Source organism: Curcuma longa, chromosome 2 (assembly GCF_044706935.1).
Source record: "Curcuma longa cultivar G26 ecotype Majalengka, Jawa Barat chromosome 2, ITB_CL_G26_1.1, whole genome shotgun sequence".
Lineage (NCBI taxonomy): Eukaryota > Viridiplantae > Streptophyta > Magnoliopsida > Zingiberales > Zingiberaceae > Curcuma > Curcuma longa.
In genome coordinates, this window is record NC_133862.1 from 4,699,789 (window position 1) to 4,719,960 (window position 20,172).

Sequence of the window (20,172 nt, forward strand, 5' to 3'; positions counted from 1 at the left end):
CAATTTATTGGTTAAGTGTTTAGTTCTAGCTTTTAATAAATAAGATTTATCTGGTTACGGGTATAATTTTGGAATTAGGTAGAGGGAAATGTTGAATTTTAATAAAACTGAATTAAATCGAAATTTAATTGAAATTTTTTTTAATTAACTGTTAAAAAATTGAACAAATCTAGAATTTCATTTTATCGGTCAAATTGTAATTTTGTCAAAATGGTCCGACAGTTTCATTATTTTCACTTGAGCCTACGAATTTCTGAAAATAGGGATAGTTATAAATATGGGGTTATAATGAAAATTTCTCCAGAAAACACTACGGTCTACGGATGCCTGTTTTTAGGTTACCTTCTTGTTCTTCTCAAACGTGTCCTGTAAACCCTACTAGGGAAGCGGCGATGGAGGTGGAGACTGCCATGGAGGTGGATGGGGCGGCATCAGCGCCGTCTCCCTCCTCGAAGCGCCCGGCTGTCAAAAATACCATTCAGACCAACTTCGGCGATGATTATGTCTTTCAGATAGCTGCCAAGTACCTCATTTCTCCCCTTTCCCCTCACTCTTTTTCATTGTTTCTTATTCTGGTGGCGGTCGGAATGTCGCTCTCGGTAGGATTGAGAAGAATTAGCCGCGTTGAGTAGGCGATTTCCTCGACAAATGCAGGCTACTAGTAATACGTACGAGATATGTCATTCTCTTGTAAGATAGATTATGATAGAGTTTGTTACATTTTGCGAATTTCGTTAGTGGCACCAGATTTGGAGCCTTTTGAATGCATTTTATCAGTCTATGCAATCTGGTTTTCTGTGTGCAGTTTTATGGAATATTCTTTTCCGTTGTTATTTGAACAACTATATGGAGATACTGATTCCATTTGGAGAAAGTTCTCTTAGATCTGTTTCTAAAGATTGTGTAGAAGGAAGCAAAATTATTGTTGGAAAAAGTGGAGGCTAGTTTGTGGTTGACAAAATAACCAGGACTTTTGCACTCCTCTATCCAGTTTAAAGCAAGGAGTATGATATAGTGTCGAGTTACATTACCATCTATGCTATTTGGTGTATCTAATCCCTTTTCCTTTTATAGTCACATCCATTGCCTATTAAATTAGGTTATCTGTTCAGGGATTTTACCATGTGTGCTTGCAGATTTTGGTTATTACAATTCCTTGATCTTTTTTAAGGCTAGAGGACACTCTGATAATACATTTATACCATCTTTTCATTTTTTATTTCAACTTGCAAGACCAATACATCACTGCTGCATTGATTATATGAATAATTAACTCTATTTTCATTTTTGTGATTTATAAATTGTGATTAAGAATGAGATTTCCCCTCCCATCAGCATCATCTTTTGCATTTATTCCATAGATTTTTATTCAGGTAGAACTTGTTGCCGTTTAATTTGCATAGTCTTCTGACTGCTTTTATGGTTGTTTTCCTATGATTTTATGGTATTCTAGTGTAAGCCAGGAGACCTCACATTTGGCCTTGTCCTTATCGTCAAATACAATCAAATTTTATTCAGCAGTAACTGGCCAATATGTCGGCGAGTGTAGAGGACACAGTGGAACAATCCATGAAATTTCTTTTCTGTTCCATCCTCACCACAAACAATCTGTTCTTGTTCATCTGATGGCACTGTCAGAGCATGGGATGTCAGGACATTCAAGCAGGTACAATGACCTCCAATTGTCATTAGTTTTGGATTCTATGTCATTTGTGTGAGCTTTGACCTGTCACTTGTGACGTAGCTTATTGCCAACAGCAAGATTTAACATGCCATGTAGTTCTCATTAGGTTTTCACAATTCTTCACTTTTCAGCATCACTATTAAATGTTTTTTATTCTGTTCATTTGCAAATTGTGTTTGATTCTTTACTTAATTGTTGCTCATCTTGCTAAGAAATCTTGATAACGCTGATCGTAAATTCAGTAACCTCTTTTTCTTCTATAGAATATCTACTCTAATAAAGACTTGTGACATAGGTTTCTTCACTAAGAACTACATCCTCTCAAGAATTATATAGTTTTTCTTTTGGTGGATCAAGTGGCAACCTACTTGCTGGTGGAAGCAATGCTCAGGTACTAATATCCAACTTATATTCCTCCTTGGAGACTATAGCATGTAATAGCATGTGCATTCACTTTATTGTTCTTAATATCAGAGAAAGCCTCAACCATGTCTTTTGTGTTTCATAGATTGCTGTATGCAATGCCAATGGAGTTTATTCTTGTTGTAAAACTAATTCCAGAGTGGGATGTTTTTTCTTTTTCTTTTAAAAGCAAATTTGTAGATATCTTTGACAAATTGCAAGAGATGGCTAATGCCATTGTTTCACCACTTTGATATTTGAAAACTAATATTTGCTAAAATAATTGTCAAGTTGTCAAAAATGATGAGAGTTATACTTCTAAGTTTCCTATGAAAAAAACATGCTGGAAGCCTGGAACAAATCCTAGTTTAATCCCACACAGAAAGTTATGGGATAACATGGAGAGTTCATAAGCTTAGGCGATTTACTTACTGTTAACTTGGGTTTAAGAATTTTGTATAGCGGTTAGGTTTGATAAGTCGATGGATGAATTCTCTAACTACCTTGCTCAGGACAATTGTTACAAAGTGCATGCAATTCAAGACATACTGATGTGTTTGGGAAGGGCTTCCTATGGAATGGCGGATCAATCATTGCACATGCCATCAAGTAGGTATGATCCTTGGATGTGTGTTGGATTTTATCTTGATGAGGACGTGAAGTGTGGAGTTTGTAACATCCTATTTTAGTTCTATATGAAGAGTTGTATACTAATAAACGAGTTAAAAGCTTAGTTGAGTTGTCTATTATTAACTTGGGTTTAAGCATTCGATGTTGGCGATCAATTCTCTCATCTAGACTGGTTGTGATATTTTGGATTCATTCCACTGATTCATTTGTTTGTTGAAGCACGCCTCTCATTTTTAACCCACTACAGTCTGATCCGGTGAAGAAGGAATCAGTTTACTTATCATGAACATTTTTCATCATGGAGGAATTCTATGGAGTAAATATTTCTTCTTGCAAGTATTTGTTGCTGTTTTTAAGAAACTTTATTTTGCTTCACATAATTTTATGAAATACTCTTAGGGCATGTTTGGTTGGGGGTTATTGTTGATAACTTTGGTTATCTGCCTAAGGTTATGTTGTTTAACCCTATTTGGTTCAAGTAATGAGTGATTCCCAAGTAATGGAGTATGTTCACCACGTCAACAAATGGGGGCATATAATTCAGAATGAGATTACCTTGGAAGCGTGAGGTTTTCCAGGATTCTAGGGTTAATAAAAAAAATTTTGCAAAATTTTCCTTTGATTTTTTCCCTATATGCTCACCAATTCTCCTCTTTCGCTTTGGGCGGCCACCAGGCCAGCCACAAGAAGTCAAGGCTCTCCAACGACACCCATGGTGGCGAGGTCGCTAAGTGTAGGGCGCACGAGTGCTCCGTCTGTGGCCACCAATTCGCCATCGGGTAGGCCTTGGGTGGCCACATGAGGCGCCACCGGACCAGCCTTGCGGCCGCTGCGAGATTCGATGCCGAGAAGAAGGCCAAGGAGAGGTCGAGGGGCTTGTGGTTGGGTTCCACAGACGACAATAGAGGAAGCGGCGCCAACGACTTGCGGAGGAGGCAACACCGACGGCTTGTGGAGGGGAAGCAGTGGCGACGAGCACGGGTGAGGGGAGAGCATGGTACAATGATTTTCAATGAACTTTAAGTTTTTAATTGAAACTTTTGTTAATTGATTCAATCAACTCCTAACTTAAATAAGATAGTTTAAATAGACTTCCTCAAACCCTAATCGAATTATTCCATTAAAATATATATAAATTTATTTTAAATTTTAAATATTCTAAATCAATTATATTTATTTATTTTATATATTATCAACCTATTATTATCATTAATATTATTAATATTAATATTATTAATTTAATTTATTCTAAATAAATTAATTAAATATCAAATTGATTTAGTTGCAAAAATGTCTAGGGTTGAACCAAGCGTAATACAGTAAATGTTAAACTAGGTTATATACTAAAATCTCCAAACAAATAAGTTTTTGTTGCATTACCTAGGGTTGAACAAAACAATATTATATTATGTTTTATTCCCCATAATATTGGTTATGTGATTACTAAGGTTATGTATGATTATTTAAACCAAACGCACCCTTAGAGATATTCTTTTAGGAATGGAGAAATCTGTGTGTGCATGCGCGTGTGTGATTTTCTTATTATTATTGGCTCATCCTCTCCTTTTTGCAACTATTTGCCATTGTATATGCAAAAACATTACTTTTCATCATACAATTTTATGAAATACTCTTATAGATATTCTTTTGGGACTGGAGAAATGGAAATCACATGGCATGTTTGGAGGAGTCCCATATGGATGATGTTACACAGGTATGCGTTGTCCAATTTTTTTTTAACTATAAAGAGATAATATGGCAGTCATAATATGCTAGAGCTTGTTCATATTTCTCTGTTTTTTTCTCAGGAAATAAATTTGCAAGAACAATTTTGAAGTTCAAAATGTTGTAATAATACTTTCTTTAATTAAAGGTTAATTAATTCAAAGTTTTCTAAACTGTAAGTTTTTTAACATTTGTATTCAAAAATTTCATTTACTTGCAATGACCAATGATCTTATTTATCGAATTTTTTTAACCAAACATGTTCACTTTCTATTTGTGAAACAATCCTATAAACTTTTCTGCTAAAATTCTTATTCCGCCCAAATAAAATCTTATCATTAAGAATAATGCTTATTTTTTTTCTTAAAATGATTTCTCCATCCAAAAAGAAGCTATTGTTGAATAGTATTGTTAATTTTTTTTCCTCAGAAAAAATATCTTGAATTGCTGCCCAACAAAAATGGATGAATTATTATAAAGATTGAAGATGTTAAGTGAATTTAAAGAAGTTTAGGTAATAATTTGGAAGAAAGCTCAAGTTTTGAATGGATTTAAACATAAGTTGAACTTCAGGATATTTTAATTAAGTAATCCTTGAGTGAATCTACACAATTTTTCTATGGCTTCTATGGTGAGAATTAGGTTAGAAGAGATTATAGACAACTTTTTCATAGTATAGATCAATGATATCTTTACTTAGTAATAAAAAGATTTGAATTACCTCAATATTACTTACGATGTGACATTACATAGAGCTGGGAAGTTGGGATTTATGGTTTTTTTTATTCTTCCTAGGTTCACCGTTGAAGTGTTGTTAAATTTCTTTCTAGTTTTGGGTGTCTTAACTATGCATTGGTTATCTATAGATTTGAACGGTCTTAGGACATGCTGTCATCATGGCAAAATTCTACTCATCAGTGCCCTTTAAATGATAGGCTGGACATTTACAAAATGCAGTTTTACCTGGTATAATGAATCATGCTTGTCTTGTTATATTTTAATGGTTATTGCCATTGTTATAATGCATTTCTTGCTGAATTTGCAATTTAGATATTGTATTTATGTGTATTTTCCTTTGGAACTAGGTAAAGTTGGTTCCCAATCAGTAAAATAAGCTAATCTCTTCTTCAGTTGATGGATTGATGTGTCTCTTTGATATGAGTGGACCTATTGATGTGTCATTGCCATGGTTATACTTTTATGCATTTCTTGCTGAATTTGCAATTTAGATATTGTATTTATATGTATTTTCCTTTGGAACTAGGTAAAGTTTGTTCCCAATCAGCAAAATAAGCTAATCTCTTCTTCAGTTGATGGATTGATGTGTCTCTTTGATATCAGTGGACCTATTGATGACAACAACCATTTGGATCAAGTAAGTTATTTCATTGTGCTTAGTGATTGTCCCTTTTTTTTGTTTTTCATTGCTTACTTGCCATTAACTTAAAACTATATTGTAGATGAAAAAAAAAGATTTTTCCTATTTTGTATTTGTAAATGCGTCATGGCTCTTAATTATTTATTCTGTATCCACTAGCCATGATAAGAATGAAAACATGGAGTTTGTTTTTTTGGTAGCTTTCAACATTTGCTTGTCTGCTCATATGCCTATTATTGCTGATGCTGTCTTAGCCTAGTTCCGATAAACCACCTGCTACACAAATTGATGGTTTACACTATATTTATCAAAAGCATTTTAATATGCCATTTCGATAATATTGCCTATCAGGCTTTTGTTCTGGAGACCCAAAGGCCTTTTTGAATATGTTGATCCATCTATATTTCCATGCTTTCCTGCTTGTAATTGATCATAAACTATGCACGTGGTTTTATAGAACTGAAGGGTGTCTGTCATTGAGTTTGTGGGACAGGTTACGGCCTGTTTTACAAGAAAATTGGAAGGTAGCTCATTAACTAATTATCTCAATGATATGTCCTCGTACTAGAAAAATTACAGGGTGTTATCAGTTTGAGTTTTTTTGGAATATTGAAATGTTATGCTTATTGATCCTGCAAAATGAATTGGAAATTGACCAGAACATTTTAGAGTGGAGAAAGGAGATTAGTCGATGCCTCTGGTTCCTCTATCCTCTACTGAATTTTGATTTCCTTTTACTTCACTGTATTTTCATACAACACCTAGTAAACTGCTTTCCTGATTCTCAACTTCTCACTGTTCATATGCATTTTATTCTTATCTTAGACTGCCATTTCATATAGTTTCTCAATCTTGAGGTGTCTCTACCACTCAACTTTTCATCAGTATAGATCTTTACAGGGAACCAAGCTTCTTCTCATTATTTTGTTTTATTACATATTAGAGACAATCTGGCCCCTAGCTAAGTCAGAGAGCGGACAATTTGCTACATTCGGATGACTATGAGTACCTTATGGTATCCAAGACTTGAGCTTGCAACATAATAAGAGCCCCAAAAGATGACAATTTGAACTTGAAAGGTCTTTTATTTTTTAATTTATTTTTGAAATTAGTTTAATCTTTATTGTTGTAGGTGATGAATGTGGAAACTTCAATTGCAAAAATAGGGTTTTTTGGAACCATGAATCAGAAGCTTTGGTGTATGACACATATTGAGACTTTGAGGTAATTTTCGTTGTTGGTTTTACATTTTCAAGCAATTTAAAAAAAAAAAGCTTGCGATGTTGATTTTGAATACTAATAATTGCTAATGTAAACTTATATAGGCATACATATACCCATTCATTAAAGTTTCCTTTGATTTGAAAATCACAATGTTTTTGCATAGTTGTTTTTGACCTCAAGATTTTCTTATTCATATAAATACATTATCATCTCTAGGTGTACTTGCATGCCACAAGGGGTTCATTTTTGTTTTATCTAATTCATTTTTTAAGTTATAGAAAGGCTACAATGATATGATATTGACATTATTAGAAGATGATAGTTGTTTAGTATTCTACCATTTTTATGACTTTTCGTAGTCCTAAAAAGTGATGTTGGCTGTTGCTTATGCCTAAGCGGGAATAGAAGGAAAAGTGGTTTGTTTTGGCAATCCAAACAACCTGCTTAGGTAGCTTAGGCAACCTCGTCTAGTCAGTCTAATTGAAAAAAAAAGAATTTATCACTCTATCACATCTCTCTTCCTTCATTTTTACTATATATTTATCTAATTTTGTATCGAAGAGGAGTTCTGGTGTAACAGTAAAGTTGTTGCCGTGTGATTTTGTAGTCACGGATTCGAGTTATGGAAATAGCCTCTTGCAATGCAGGGTAAGACTGCATATAATAAATCTAATATAATTCGATCGTTCCTCGGACCCTACATTGGTGAGAGCTTTGTGCACTGGGTTGTCCGTTTATCTAATTTTGCATGAATTATAATGTGAAAAATAATGTGTTTTATTTTTGTTATGTATTTACTTAATAACAGTTATTTACTTATGATTGAAAACGATTAATACACTTTAGTTGTCATAATATACTTGTTATTATGGGGTATTCTACTTATAACTACTTAATGATTATTGTAGACATGTCATGTATCATAGGCATTTCTTTTGTTGTGCATGTTGACTTCATGCTCACTATATTTACAACTTTGTATTAAATGTTTGAAAGCATCAAGATTAATGTATGTAAAACCATACAAAAGAAAAAAAAAAATCAATAGAGTGCTTGTTGGCAAATGTATGCCAATTTTTTTACTTACTTTTTTATATTTTATTTTAATACTATTTTTATATTAACCACCTAGGCCCTTAATGCAGTGTTTCGACCCCCTACTATCGCCCATAACCGTTTTTCAAAACCTTGGGACCTTTTGGAATTTTGGCAGTTGGACTAGCCTTTGACAGCTTTAATAAATTATATCACTGTAGGCGTGTCAAATTAGAAAATTTCCACTATTTTCTGTTTGTATATAGTAACTCTGGTTTCTATTATGTTAGTCATGCTCCTCATCTGAATAATTTCTGTTAGATACTGTATTATATAGCTTCATTTTTTTTTTGTCCTTTGACGACGTTATATTGATTTACTTTGTCATTTTCCTATTCAAATTTCTATGTTAATTTTATGTTTGCTCCTGCAATATTTCCTTTTCGCACTCAAACATAATCTTATTTCCCTAGTCTTATTATTATTATGCTGTTCAATATCTATATATCAGGTAGTTTATTACTCTGTCTGCAGCTTTTGGGACTGGAAAAATGCAAGAGAGGTAAATTTTGAAGATGCTCGTTCACTGGCTTCCAATAAGTGGAACCTCGATGATGTATGTATTTATACTGCATCTTGTGATCAACTACTATAGTAAAGTAAATTCTAGTGTGTCAAATTAATTACAGACCCAATTGAGAGCATGCACAGCACATGCAGAGATGGGACAGGAATGACCATGATCTACTTTGAGACTCAATAGCTTAAAATGATATTAGAAAATATGGCTCGAGCATGTCGGTTTTATTTCTACACAAAAAAAAAAAAATCTGTCATTTCAGTGGTCTCACACGGTTATTTGACGCGACCATCTGTTTAGTGGATATTTTTTTTTTAAGAAATTGTAGTTGGTCACGATGAAGAAGAGCATTGTTTCAGTTTCATTGAGATTCGAACTTTTATTCATTTTTACAATTCTGTTCTGTCGTAACTATAACTTGAGTTATGTCCGAAGCAGCATGTCGATTTTATATATTTGTATGTCTGGGTGTCAAAGTCACAATTATATGAAATCGTGCAAATATCCTCCTACATGAGGATTAACTTTTATTTTCTGATCTACTCTCTTCCCTCCTAATTGTGTGGGCAATACTTCAATATTAAAAAAAACATGTGTTATTTCAACTACAGAGGAGCCATTTACCATGTATCGGGTATTAAAATAACCGGTTAAATATAATTATAAATAGAATATTTTTAATATATTAAAATATTTTTTTATTAATTTGATTAAAATTATTTAAATTTAATGTAAATCTATTATAGGAGTTATAAATCATCTCTTTTTCAAATCAACAATTACGATTAGTGAAAGATTAATTGAATAGAAAGGAATTTTAATTTTCTACACACAAGTTCCAGGAAACTGCTGAATAACTTAATAAATTAATATTCCACATCCTTCTAGAAACTGTTGAATAATTAACACGAATAGCTTGGTTTTGATGCTGGCCACTCCGCGTTTTAGTTCCTTGACTTAATCAATCTTTTCTTCTCTAATTAATTAATTAATTAATACCTATATATTCAACTGTTCTGAGTCAAACCGCTTAGCTTCTTCAATTAAGTAGGAAGTTTAATTCCTCCTCTAAGATATATGATTCTATAAATAAGGGGACGGACACTCCCTTTCCTCCTCTAATCCATCGACTAACGAAATGGAGAAGGTGGGCGATTCTCAGTCGTCTTCAGAGCCCGTTGTGCCAACTAGTAACGAGATGATGCAGGTGAAGGTGAAGAGTTCTTTAACTCGTCTTTTAGAATTCTCTCCGACTTTCTGAAATCATGCATGTAAAATGCGTATTTGATGTATATATTGTAGCTTGTGCGTTAATTGAAACTAAATCCATATATGAAGCGTAGATTTGATGTTATCTATCAGTTAGTTTGTTTGTTTAGCTGTTATTTGACAGTAGCGATAGCGATCGAGTTTTGTTTAAGTTTAAATAAGGTTCATGCATAATTAATTAACCCTAGCTAGCTACTACGTATTTTAATTGTTATATTTTCTTGGAGCAGCGGCAGAAGAGAGTACTGAAAGTTGAGGCTGAATCTTCAGAAATTTGTTTGGAAAAGATAAAAGGTGTCTTAGAAAAGCTTCGAGGTATATATATATATATGACTGATCCCTTGCTTAATGCTTAAAAGATAAATCATGCAATGGACATTTAATTAAATTCTCTCTCTCTCTCTCTCTGCTTTGGCTTTGGCAACTTGATGTATTGAAGAAACGGGTGACATCGACACATGGTCTGAAAAGACAGATGGTACGGTGATGGTGTTGGGTTACTTTGATCCTGAGAAGCTTAGAATGGAGTTACAAAATGAGGCCGGCGATGCCATCAAGTCAATTACAGACCCAACTAAGACAGTGGTCATAGGTAATGAATTTCTCCATCACAGTCTGCAGCTTCACGGGTAATGAATAAGTTAGAAATAAAATAAATATTTAAAATTGATTTTCAACATTAAAATTTATTAATAAAGTGATTATATATATATATATATATATATATAATTTTTAATAGATTTATGACCATGGAACAAAAAGTTAAATTTTATGATATTTAGATTTATTTGATAAGATAATTTAGACCAGTCAAATTAAATTTAAAATAAATTAAATTTTTGAAATGATCATTTAAGTTTGACTTGATTTCTTTTCTATAAGTTTGAGTTTAATTTGAACTTGATTTGAGTTTAGTCATATTATTCGAATTTGTTTGAAAATTTTATATTTTTAAATTTTTTTAATTGATTATTAAGTTTGATAATATAAATTTATTTATTTATTTGATGAAAATTTTATTGATGAATATGATTCATAAATTTAATTTATTCATCAATATTAATGAGTTGAATATATATCATAAATTAATTTATTTAGTTTAATAAATTATTTAAATTTATTTAATTAATTAATTTTATTTATATTTAATGAATATAAATAAAATTTTTACTAAGTTATTCATGAATGTTTTATTCAAGGATGCGGAAGGAGGGCATCGTCTGCTAAAATTCCTAGGATGCCAATTCCCGAATTCGGATGACCGGCGTACAGAAATTCTCTATCATGGTGAAAAACCAATGGAGCATAGTAACAATAGTCAATGGCGAACCTGGTAATGGTGAAGTTACAAATAAAATAAATATTAAAACTTTATTTTTAACACATTAAATTTATGCACGAAGTGATTTTTTTTTATTTATAATTTTTAGTGGAATTATGGCCAATAATCTGGAGAGGGGAGATGCAAGAGGCTCCGAGTTCCCTAAGATACCAACAGCTGAAGTCTTTGATAATCCTAAGGTAATTCTCAATCGCAGTGAAAAAACAATGGAGTCCAGTAAAACACAATGCAGTATATTATGAATTGGCGATCAGAACATATATGGATAGAACTTATAATGGAATCTCAAAAAATAAGTAATTTTTGTTGGGCTTGTATTTTTTTTTTAGGTTTACTAGGATTCTTTGTGGTTAGTGGTTGGACCTTCCAAGATAATTATATTGTTCTCTGTATTTCCATCTCAGTAAATTATTGTTTTTCCTCAAGGGGTTGTGATGTCTTTTTATGGGATCACGAGTTTGTTCATCAGCTACTATTTGTGGTGCATTATTTCGTGGAATGTAGGTAGCGGTTATGGCCGATTCGATGGAAAAGAGGGAAGAATGTGTATTTTTCGTTGGAGATTTCCTAGAATAAATCATCACATCATCCTTTGGTTCCTTATGAGAGATATCCAATCAATTGGAATAGAAGTTAAAGAGAGATTTTTATACTCATCGTGTCCTTTATATGGGAAATTAAGGGCCAAGGAGTCATTCCCTTTACTTGTACTAATGAGAATTTGACTCCACGAGAAATTGAACAAAAAGCTACTAAGGTTGGATGTCTAATTATTCAGGTGGTAATAATGGTATCTTGTATCTGAACCGGTGGCTCACTTTTTTTAAGTAACCAATCAATCAGAATAGAGGTTAAAGAGGAACTTTATACTCGGCGTGTTCTTTATATGGAAATCAAGGGCCAAGGAGTCATTCCCCTAGACTCGTACTAATGAGAATTTGACTCCACGAGAAATTGAACAAAAAGCTACTGAGGTTGGATGTCTAATTGTTCAAGCAGTAATGATGGTATCTTGTACCGAAATCGGTGGCTCACTTTTTCTATGTAATGGTGAAGAGAATCGAAACATGCAGTTGAAAGACTCTACTGAAATAAAAAAAATGGGTTGTCAACAACGTAGAGGAGATAGGATGGACAGTTGATCAGATCTAGTATAGATCGTACATGGACGATAGTTGGAGTCCATGGCTCCCCTAGGACTCCCTCATCTGGGATCTTTGAGGAAGAGGATTAAGTTGACCCTTACGAATAGCTTGATCCACTATCTTCCTTCAACCCTTTGACTGAAATGTGGCAAAAGGAAAGAAAATTCATGGACCAACCTCGTCGTCTCCACCCCGTAAGAATTGCGAGATCACCACAAGGACGCCTTTGGCATCCAAAGGTCATAGACCGACCATAAACCCTGTTCAATAAGTGGGTAATGTGTTTGGTTTCAAAGCCTTACGAGCACTACGTATGGAGGATCTGTCAATTCCCGCTTCCTATTCCAAAACTTTCCAAGGCTCACCTCATGTCATTCAGGTTGAAAGAGATAAGTTGAACAAGTATGGTCGTCCCCTATTAGGATGTACTATTAAACCAAAATTGGGATTATCTACAAAGAAAACTATGATAGAATAGTTTATAAGTATCTACGTGGTGGGCTTGATTTTTCCAAAATTGATGAAAACATAAACTCATAACCATGTATGTGTTGGAGAGACTGTTTCCTATTTTGTGCTGAAGCAATTTATAAAGCACATGCCAAAACAGATAAAATTAAAGGGCATTACTTGAATACTACTATAGGTACATGTGAAGATATGACAAAAAGGATCATATTTACCAAAGAATTAGGACTCATATTGTAATGCATGATTACTTAACTGATGGATTCACTGCAAATACTAATTTGGCTCATTATTGCCATGACAATGGCCTACTTCTTCACATCCATTGCGCAATGCATGCAATTATTGATAGATAAAAAAAAATCATGGCATGCATTTCTGTATACTAGCTAAAGCATTATGTATGTCTAGTGGAGATTATTTTCACGCTTGTACAGTAGTAGATAAACCGAAAAGGGCATGCGAAATCACTTTAGATTTTGTTGATTTATTACGTGATGATTTTATTGAAAAAGATCGAAGCCGTGGTATTTTCTTCACTCAAGATTGGGTTTCTATGCCAGGTGTTATATCCGTTCAAAGGGTATTCATGTTTGGCATATGCCTACGCTAAATCTTTGGGGATGATTCCATACTACATTTTGGAGGAGGAACTCTAGGACACCCTTAGGAAAATGCACCTAGTGCAATAGCTAATAGGGTGGCATTAAAAGCGTGTGTACAAACTCATAATGAGGAATGTAATGTTGCTCGTGAAGGTAATGAAATTAACTGTAAAGCTAGCAAATGGAGCCCTCAATTAGCCGTTGCTTGTGAAGTATGGAAAGAGATCGAATTCGAACTACTAGATAAGCCAAATAAAGAGAAAAACTAAGTGTGCATAACTCAATGATTCCTATTTGTTCTCCTAATCAATTGCAATTAAAGTCGGCCTAATCTTTTTCTAAAAAAAAATTGGGCTGATTACCGAATAAAAAAAAAGAACAAACATCCTATATATACTATGTATTTACATATTTGTTTATGTTTCTTATACTTTATATAATATGTATTGTTTAGATCTTATTTATATTATATATAATATAAGATAAGATCTATATAAAATATATAATATAAGATAAGATCTAAATAAAAGATCGAAGACTAAACAACTCAATATTTCTATTGTTTGTGGTTGGATCTCTAATGAATTTAATCCAATTTTAGGGATCCATGGTGGACTTTTTTGTATGTTTGTGTGTGAAAGTCAGCATTAATGTTTTGATATATTTGTATGTTTGCGTGTCAAAGTCACAATTATAATCGATGTGGTGTGAATCCACTTGTTGATTAAGATAAAAATTAATTATTTTCTATATTGTTTCTCTGGAATAAAAATGCTATTCAATATTGTTCTAGTGCCAAAGAAGATCGCCTTGCCAATGCCATTATTGCCATTGCCACAGTGAAAGATACTGATGTAAATTGGCCTCCATCGTAATTGATCTAACTTAGCTTGGGTTGTATCCGTGTCGTTAAAGAAAAAAATGTCATATCAAATTGACCTCGATCGCCCTACTCTGCGTGTCAAACTAACCGGTAGTGATTCAGTCTAGCGGGACCCCAATTCGCCGTGGATGGTTAGACGCCGGTTCAGAATTGCTGACGTCCACGTTCCTCGAAAAGAATCGTCGGGGGAGATGAGAGGACCTGAAAAGCACTCAGAAGGAGGGTTAGAATGGTGTCGGAGTGGGACCCCGACAAGCCACTCCGACGCTCAAGTTAGAACAGAGAAAGAAGGAAAGAAATAACATGCATGTATAAAATGAGAGAGAGATAGAGAGAGAGAGAGGAGACGCCCCTTTTTTCTTCATACCTGCGGGGTTTATATAGTATCAGGCAGAGCGTCATCTATGGAGATCGGCGCGTGTGATTGGCTATTTATGCGCTATTAATGTGGTAAGGATAATCTTTGAGGGTTTTCAAATATCCAATGGTTCAGATTTGCCGATCTTCATCTGACGGTCTTGTGCATTAATGTGCAGGATTTTAGGGGGCCAAGTTTGGGGACTTGGTCGTCGTCCTTATCCTTTTGGATGGGTGATAACTAGCCGGATCAGAAGCCTCCCCTCCAAGTCTAGTCGAAGGAGGCGTAGTCCGACTGACTGGACTATGTATAATGATCTAATCGTCTCGCTTACCATATTGGTGCTGAGCTGTTGAGATGAGGCGCCGAACTTGAGGTGGTCGAGACGAGATGGCCAGGATGAGTGGTTGAAAGATTTGGATGAGTGGATGAGTTGATAGAATGGCAGAGTTGCCGAGCTGTTGAGTGACAGAGTGGTCGAGCGAGGCCGAGACCAAATGAGATCGAGGTCGAGTAAGGCAGAGTGAGGCCGAAAGGTAGAGTGGCTGAGTGGGGCCAATGTCGAGTCAGGCTGAGACCGAGTAAGGCCGAGACCGAGGGAGGCCGAGGTCGAGCGAGGTCGAGTAAAGCCGAAGCCAAGTCAGGCTGAGGCCAAGGCCGAGGTCAAGGTCAAGACCGAGTAAAGCCGAAGCTAAGTCAGGCTGAGGCTGAGGTTGAGGCCGAGTGAGGTTGAGGTCGAGAAAGGTCGAAGCCAAGCGAGGTCGAGGCCGAGTAAGGTGAGGTCGAGACCGAGTAAGGTGAGCGGCCGAGTGAGGTCGAGGCCGAGTGAGGTTGAGGCCAAGTCAGGCCGAAGCTAAGTAAGGTCGAGGCCGAGTAAGGTGAGCGGTCGAGTGAGGTCGAGGCTGAGTGAGGTTGAGGCCGAGTCAGGCCGAAGCTAAGTAAGGCCGAGGCCGAGTAAGGTGAGGTCGAGCCCGAGTAAGGTGAGCGGCCGAGTGAGGTCGAGGCCGAGTAAGGCCGAAGCTAAGTAAGGCCGAGGCCGAGGTCGAGGTGAGGTCGAGACCGAGTAAGGTGAGCGGCCGAGTGAGGTCTGGACCGAGTGAGGTAACGGCCGATCGAGCAAGATCGAGGCCGAGGTCAAGGCTGAGTAAGGCCGAAGCTAAGTAAGGTCGAGGCCAAGTAAGGTGAGGTCGCGACCGAGTAAGATGAGGCGAGGCCGAGTGAGGTCAGGCTCGAGTGAGGTAGTGGTCGAGCAAAATCGAGGCCGAGCAAGGTCAAGGCCGAGTAAGGCCGAGGCCGAGTAAGGTGAGGCCGAGGCTGAGATCGAGGTTGAGGCTGAGACCGAGGTCGAGGCCGGGTGAGGCCGAAGTTGAGTAAAGTGAGGCCAAGGCTAAGATCGAGGTCGAGAGAGGCCGAGGTCGAGACCGAGGTCGAGGCTGGGTGAGGCCGAAGTTGAGTAAAGTGAGGCCGAAGTTGAGTAAAGTGAGGCCGAGGCCGAGATCGAGGTCGAGGCCGAGGCCGAGACCGAGGTTGAAGGTGAGGCCGAAATCGAGTAAAGTGAGGTCGAGGCCAAGACCGAGATCGAGGCCGAGGTCGAGACCGAGGTCGAAGCCGAGGTCGAGACCGAGGTCGAGGCCAAGTTTGAGACCAAGTGAGGCCGAAGTCGAGTAAAGTGAGGCCGAGGCCGAGACCGAGGTCGAGGCCGAGGTCGAAGCCGAGTGAGGTCGAAGCTGGTAAGGTGAGGCCGAGGCCGAGACCGAGGCCGAGGCCGAGTGAGGCCAAAGTTGTAAAGTGAGGCCGAGGCCGAGATCGGGGTCGAGCCCGAGGTCGAGACCGAGGTCGAGGCCGGGTGAGGCCGAAGTTGAGTAAAGTGAGACCGAGGTTGAGGCCGGGTTGAGGCCGAAGTTGAGTAAAGTGAGGCCGAGGCCGAGGCCGAGGTCGAGGTCGAGATCGAGGTCGAGGCCGGGTGAGGCCGAAGTTGAGTAAAGTGAGGCCGAGGCCGAGACCGAGTAAGGTGAGGTCGAGGCCGAGATCGAGGTTGAGGCCGGGTGAGGCCGAAGTTGAATAAAGTGAGGCCGAGATCGAGACCGAGGTTGAGGCCAAGTCGAGGCCGAGGTCGAGGCCGAGTGAGGCCGAAGTTGAGTAAAGTGAGGCCGAGGCCGAGATCGAGATTGAGGCCGGGTGAGGCCGAAGTTGAATAAAGTGAGGCCGAGGCCGAGGTTGAGACCGAGATCGAGGCCAAGTGAGGCCGAAGTTGAGGCCAAGTGAGGCCGAAGTTGAGGCCAAGTGAGGCCGAAGTTGAGTAAAGTGAGGCCGAGGCCGAGATCAGAGGTCGAGGCCGAGGTTGAGACCGAGGTCGAGGCCGGGTGAGGCCGAGTGAGGCCAAGGCCGAGGTCGAGTCAGGTTAAGGCCAAGTAAGACCGAGGCCGAGACTGAGACTGAGGTTGAGGCTGAGTGAAGCCAAAATTGAGTGAGGCCGAGGCCGAGTTAGGTGAGGCCGAGACCGAGTCGGGTTGAGGCCAAGTAAGGTCGAGAAACTAGGCTGCTGAGCTAACAGAGCTGCGGAACTGACAAAGTTGACTGAGCTGCCGAGCTAACAGAATTGCAGATGAGCTGACAGAGCTGACTGAGCTGACTGAGCTAATAGAGCTGACAAGGCTGACTGAGCTAATAGAACTGCTGAGGCGACAGAGCTGACTGAGCTGCCGAGCTGACTGAGCTAATAGAATTGCTGAGTTGACAGAGCTGCTTGGCTGGCTAAGCTGCTGAGCTAACAGAGCTGCTGAGCTGACAGAGCTGTGTGAGCTGCTGAGCTATCAGAGCTGCTGAGCCATCTGCGACTGGGCTGTCATAAGGCAATGTCATCGAGCGCGAAGCTCGGAGGTCTGGCCTGTCGTAAGGCAATGTCATCGAGCACGGAGCTCGGAGGTCCGACCTGTCGTAAGGCAATGTCATCGAGCACGGAGCTCGGAGGTCCAGCCTGTCGTAAGGTTAAGTCATCGAGCACGGAGTTTGGAGTTCCAGCCTGTCGTAAGGCCATGTTGGAGAGCGCAGAGCTCGGGAATCCAGCCTGTCGTAAGGCTAAGTCATCGAGCACGGAGCTCGGAGTTTCGACCTGTCGTAAGGCCATGTTGGAGAGTGCGGAGCTCGGGAATCCAGCATGTCGTAAGGCTAAGTCATCGAGCACGGAGCTCGGAGTTCCGACCTGTCGTAAGGCCATGTTGGAGAGCGCGGAGCTCGGGAATCCAGCCTGTCGTAAGGCTAAGTCATCGAGCACGGAGCTCGGAGTTCCGACCTATCGTAAGGCCATGTTGGAGAGAGCGCGGAGCTCGGGAGTCCAGCCTGTCGTAAGGCTAAGTCATCGAGCACGGAGCTCGGAGTTCCGACCTGTCGTAAGGCCATGTTGGAGAGCGTGGAGCTCGGAATCCAGCCTGTCGTAAGGCTAAGTCATCGAGCACGAAGCTCGGAGTTTCGACCTGTCGTAAGGCCATGTTGGAGAGCGCGGAGCTCGAGAATCCAGCCTGTCGTAAGGCTAAGTCATCGAGCATGGAGCTCGGAGTTCCGACCTGTCGTAAGGCCATGTTGGAAAGCGCAGAGCTCGGGAGTCCAACCTGTCGTAAGGCTAAGTCATCGAGCACGAAGCTTGGAGTTATGACCTATCGTAAGGCCATGTTGGGGAGCGCGGAGCTCGGGAATCCAGCCTGTCGTAAGGCTAAGTCATTGAGCACGGAGCTCGGAGTTTCGATCTGTCGTAAGGCCATGTTGGAGAGCGCGGAGCTTGGGAATCCAGCCTGTCGTAAGGCTAAGTCATCGAGCACGGAGCTCGGAGTTCCGGCCTGTCGTAAGGCTCTGTTGGCGATCGCAGAGCTCGGGAGTTCAGCCTGTCGTAAGACTAAGTCATCGAGCACGGAGTTCGGAGTTCCAACCTGTCGTAAGGCCATGTCGGTGAACGCAGAGCTCGGAAGGCCATGTGATTTGCTCCCATGCGATTGTTAATTCACCGGAACATGTTTAAAAATTGATGCTAGCAAATGAAAAGCCGAAACATATAGGAAGTGATGAAATTCACATAGGAAAAATTAATGCTAGCAAATGAAAAGCCGGAACTTGGAAGTGATGAAATTCACATAGGAAGAATTGATGCTAGCAAATGAAAAGCCGAAACATATAGGAAGTGATGAAATTCTCATAGAAAAAATGAATGAAAATTTTAACATGCAGCTCTCTAGAAATATGTATATGATAGTTTAGTCAAAAGATAATCATGATAGATATGTTTATACCGACTATAGATATGAAAATTATTATTTTTTTCCATCAAATATATCGACTATTGAGTGATTGTCGCAAATAAATAAGGTAATGAAAAATGAATGACTTATCTTGTCTGATGAGCATTCCATGGGATTTTAAATTGATCCTCATCCGTCATATTGAGTTTCTTGGAAGTAGAATGGACCTTACAACATCAAGTGTCGCTATCTTCCTAGCCGTGCTCATGGATTTGCAGAGGAGAGAAACCAAGGCAGTGAAGTTCGAAATACCAATAAAAGTCATCCTCATGGATTTGCAAAGGGTGAGTGGTCCTTTGCTTCTATTTCTTGAATCGTGCGTTGCATTCCTCTCTGGTGCTTAGGGCATAGACGACGTCCATGGCGGTGACTGTCTTGTGGCAGGCATGCTCGGTGTAGGTGACGGCGTCGTGTATGACGTTCTCCAAAAAGATCTTGAGGACGCCATGGGTTTCCTCATAGATGAGTCCGCTGATGTGTTTGACGCCGCCGCGCCGGGCGAGACGGTGATCGAACCCCTACAGCAATCGAAGATGACAAAGAAAAACTTCCTGCATTCATAGTATTAATTAGTGTGCTTCCATGGCATTAATTAGGGAATCTAAGAGAAAACGAGGAAGAAGAACTGCTAAGTACTCTGCCAACCAGATGAAAAGGCAATTAGACGACGAGTGAAAATCCAAGAAAAATAATAATGCACGCAAATTAAAATGAGAAGCTTTTTCATTTTAGAGAGCGAAGAATTTGGCGATCTCCTCCTCTTCTCTTTCTTCTCACAGAAAAGAGATGTGAAAGACCTGCAATGACATGTAATCGGCTGGCAGGAACTCCTGTCTTAGCTAATGCTCTTCCATGCTTATCCAGAACAAAGCAAGGAACATATTTGATGTCATAATGTAGGAGCTCAGGGAGCCACATCTCGTTTTCCGCGTCGGCGAGGACGAAGCTCACCCAGTCTGAGTTCTTCTCTTCAATCCAGAGTACTAGATCGAGCAGGGAGTTGCAAAGGCGGCACTTTGGGGAGTAGAATTCAAGCACGGTCGCTGCCTTCCTACTCGCCAGCGCCGAGGCCAAGGCACGGTGCTCGGCCTCCCCTTGCTCATTCCAAGCGCGAGAGGCTACAGATCTTACAGGAATAGGAGTCCCCATCATGAC

The 20,172-nt window shown here is 39.0% G+C and overlaps 2 protein-coding genes across 2 annotated transcripts; both read left to right on the forward strand.

The window, feature by feature from the left end:
• The first annotated feature begins 378 nt into the window (after nucleotides 1–378).
• Nucleotides 379–8,815, forward strand: LOC141821452 (WD repeat-containing protein GTS1-like). Its single transcript, XM_074708883.1, is given in 9 exon segments — nucleotides 379–523; nucleotides 1,460–1,575; nucleotides 1,578–1,666; nucleotides 1,980–2,075; nucleotides 4,356–4,430; nucleotides 5,706–5,816; nucleotides 6,952–7,043; nucleotides 8,613–8,694; nucleotides 8,768–8,815. Coding segments are annotated over 9 exon segments (840 nt in total). The 5' UTR covers nucleotides 379–392.
• Nucleotides 8,816–8,862: 47 nt separating this feature from the next.
• LOC141821453 (uncharacterized) lies at nucleotides 8,863–10,560 on the forward strand. The gene is made up of 4 exons (XM_074708884.1): nucleotides 8,863–8,875; nucleotides 9,753–9,865; nucleotides 10,158–10,242; nucleotides 10,367–10,560. Exons 1-4 carry the CDS (start codon nucleotides 8,863–8,865, stop codon nucleotides 10,558–10,560), a joined length of 405 nt encoding a protein of 134 aa, XP_074564985.1.
• The last annotated feature ends 9,612 nt before the right edge of the window (nucleotides 10,561–20,172 follow it).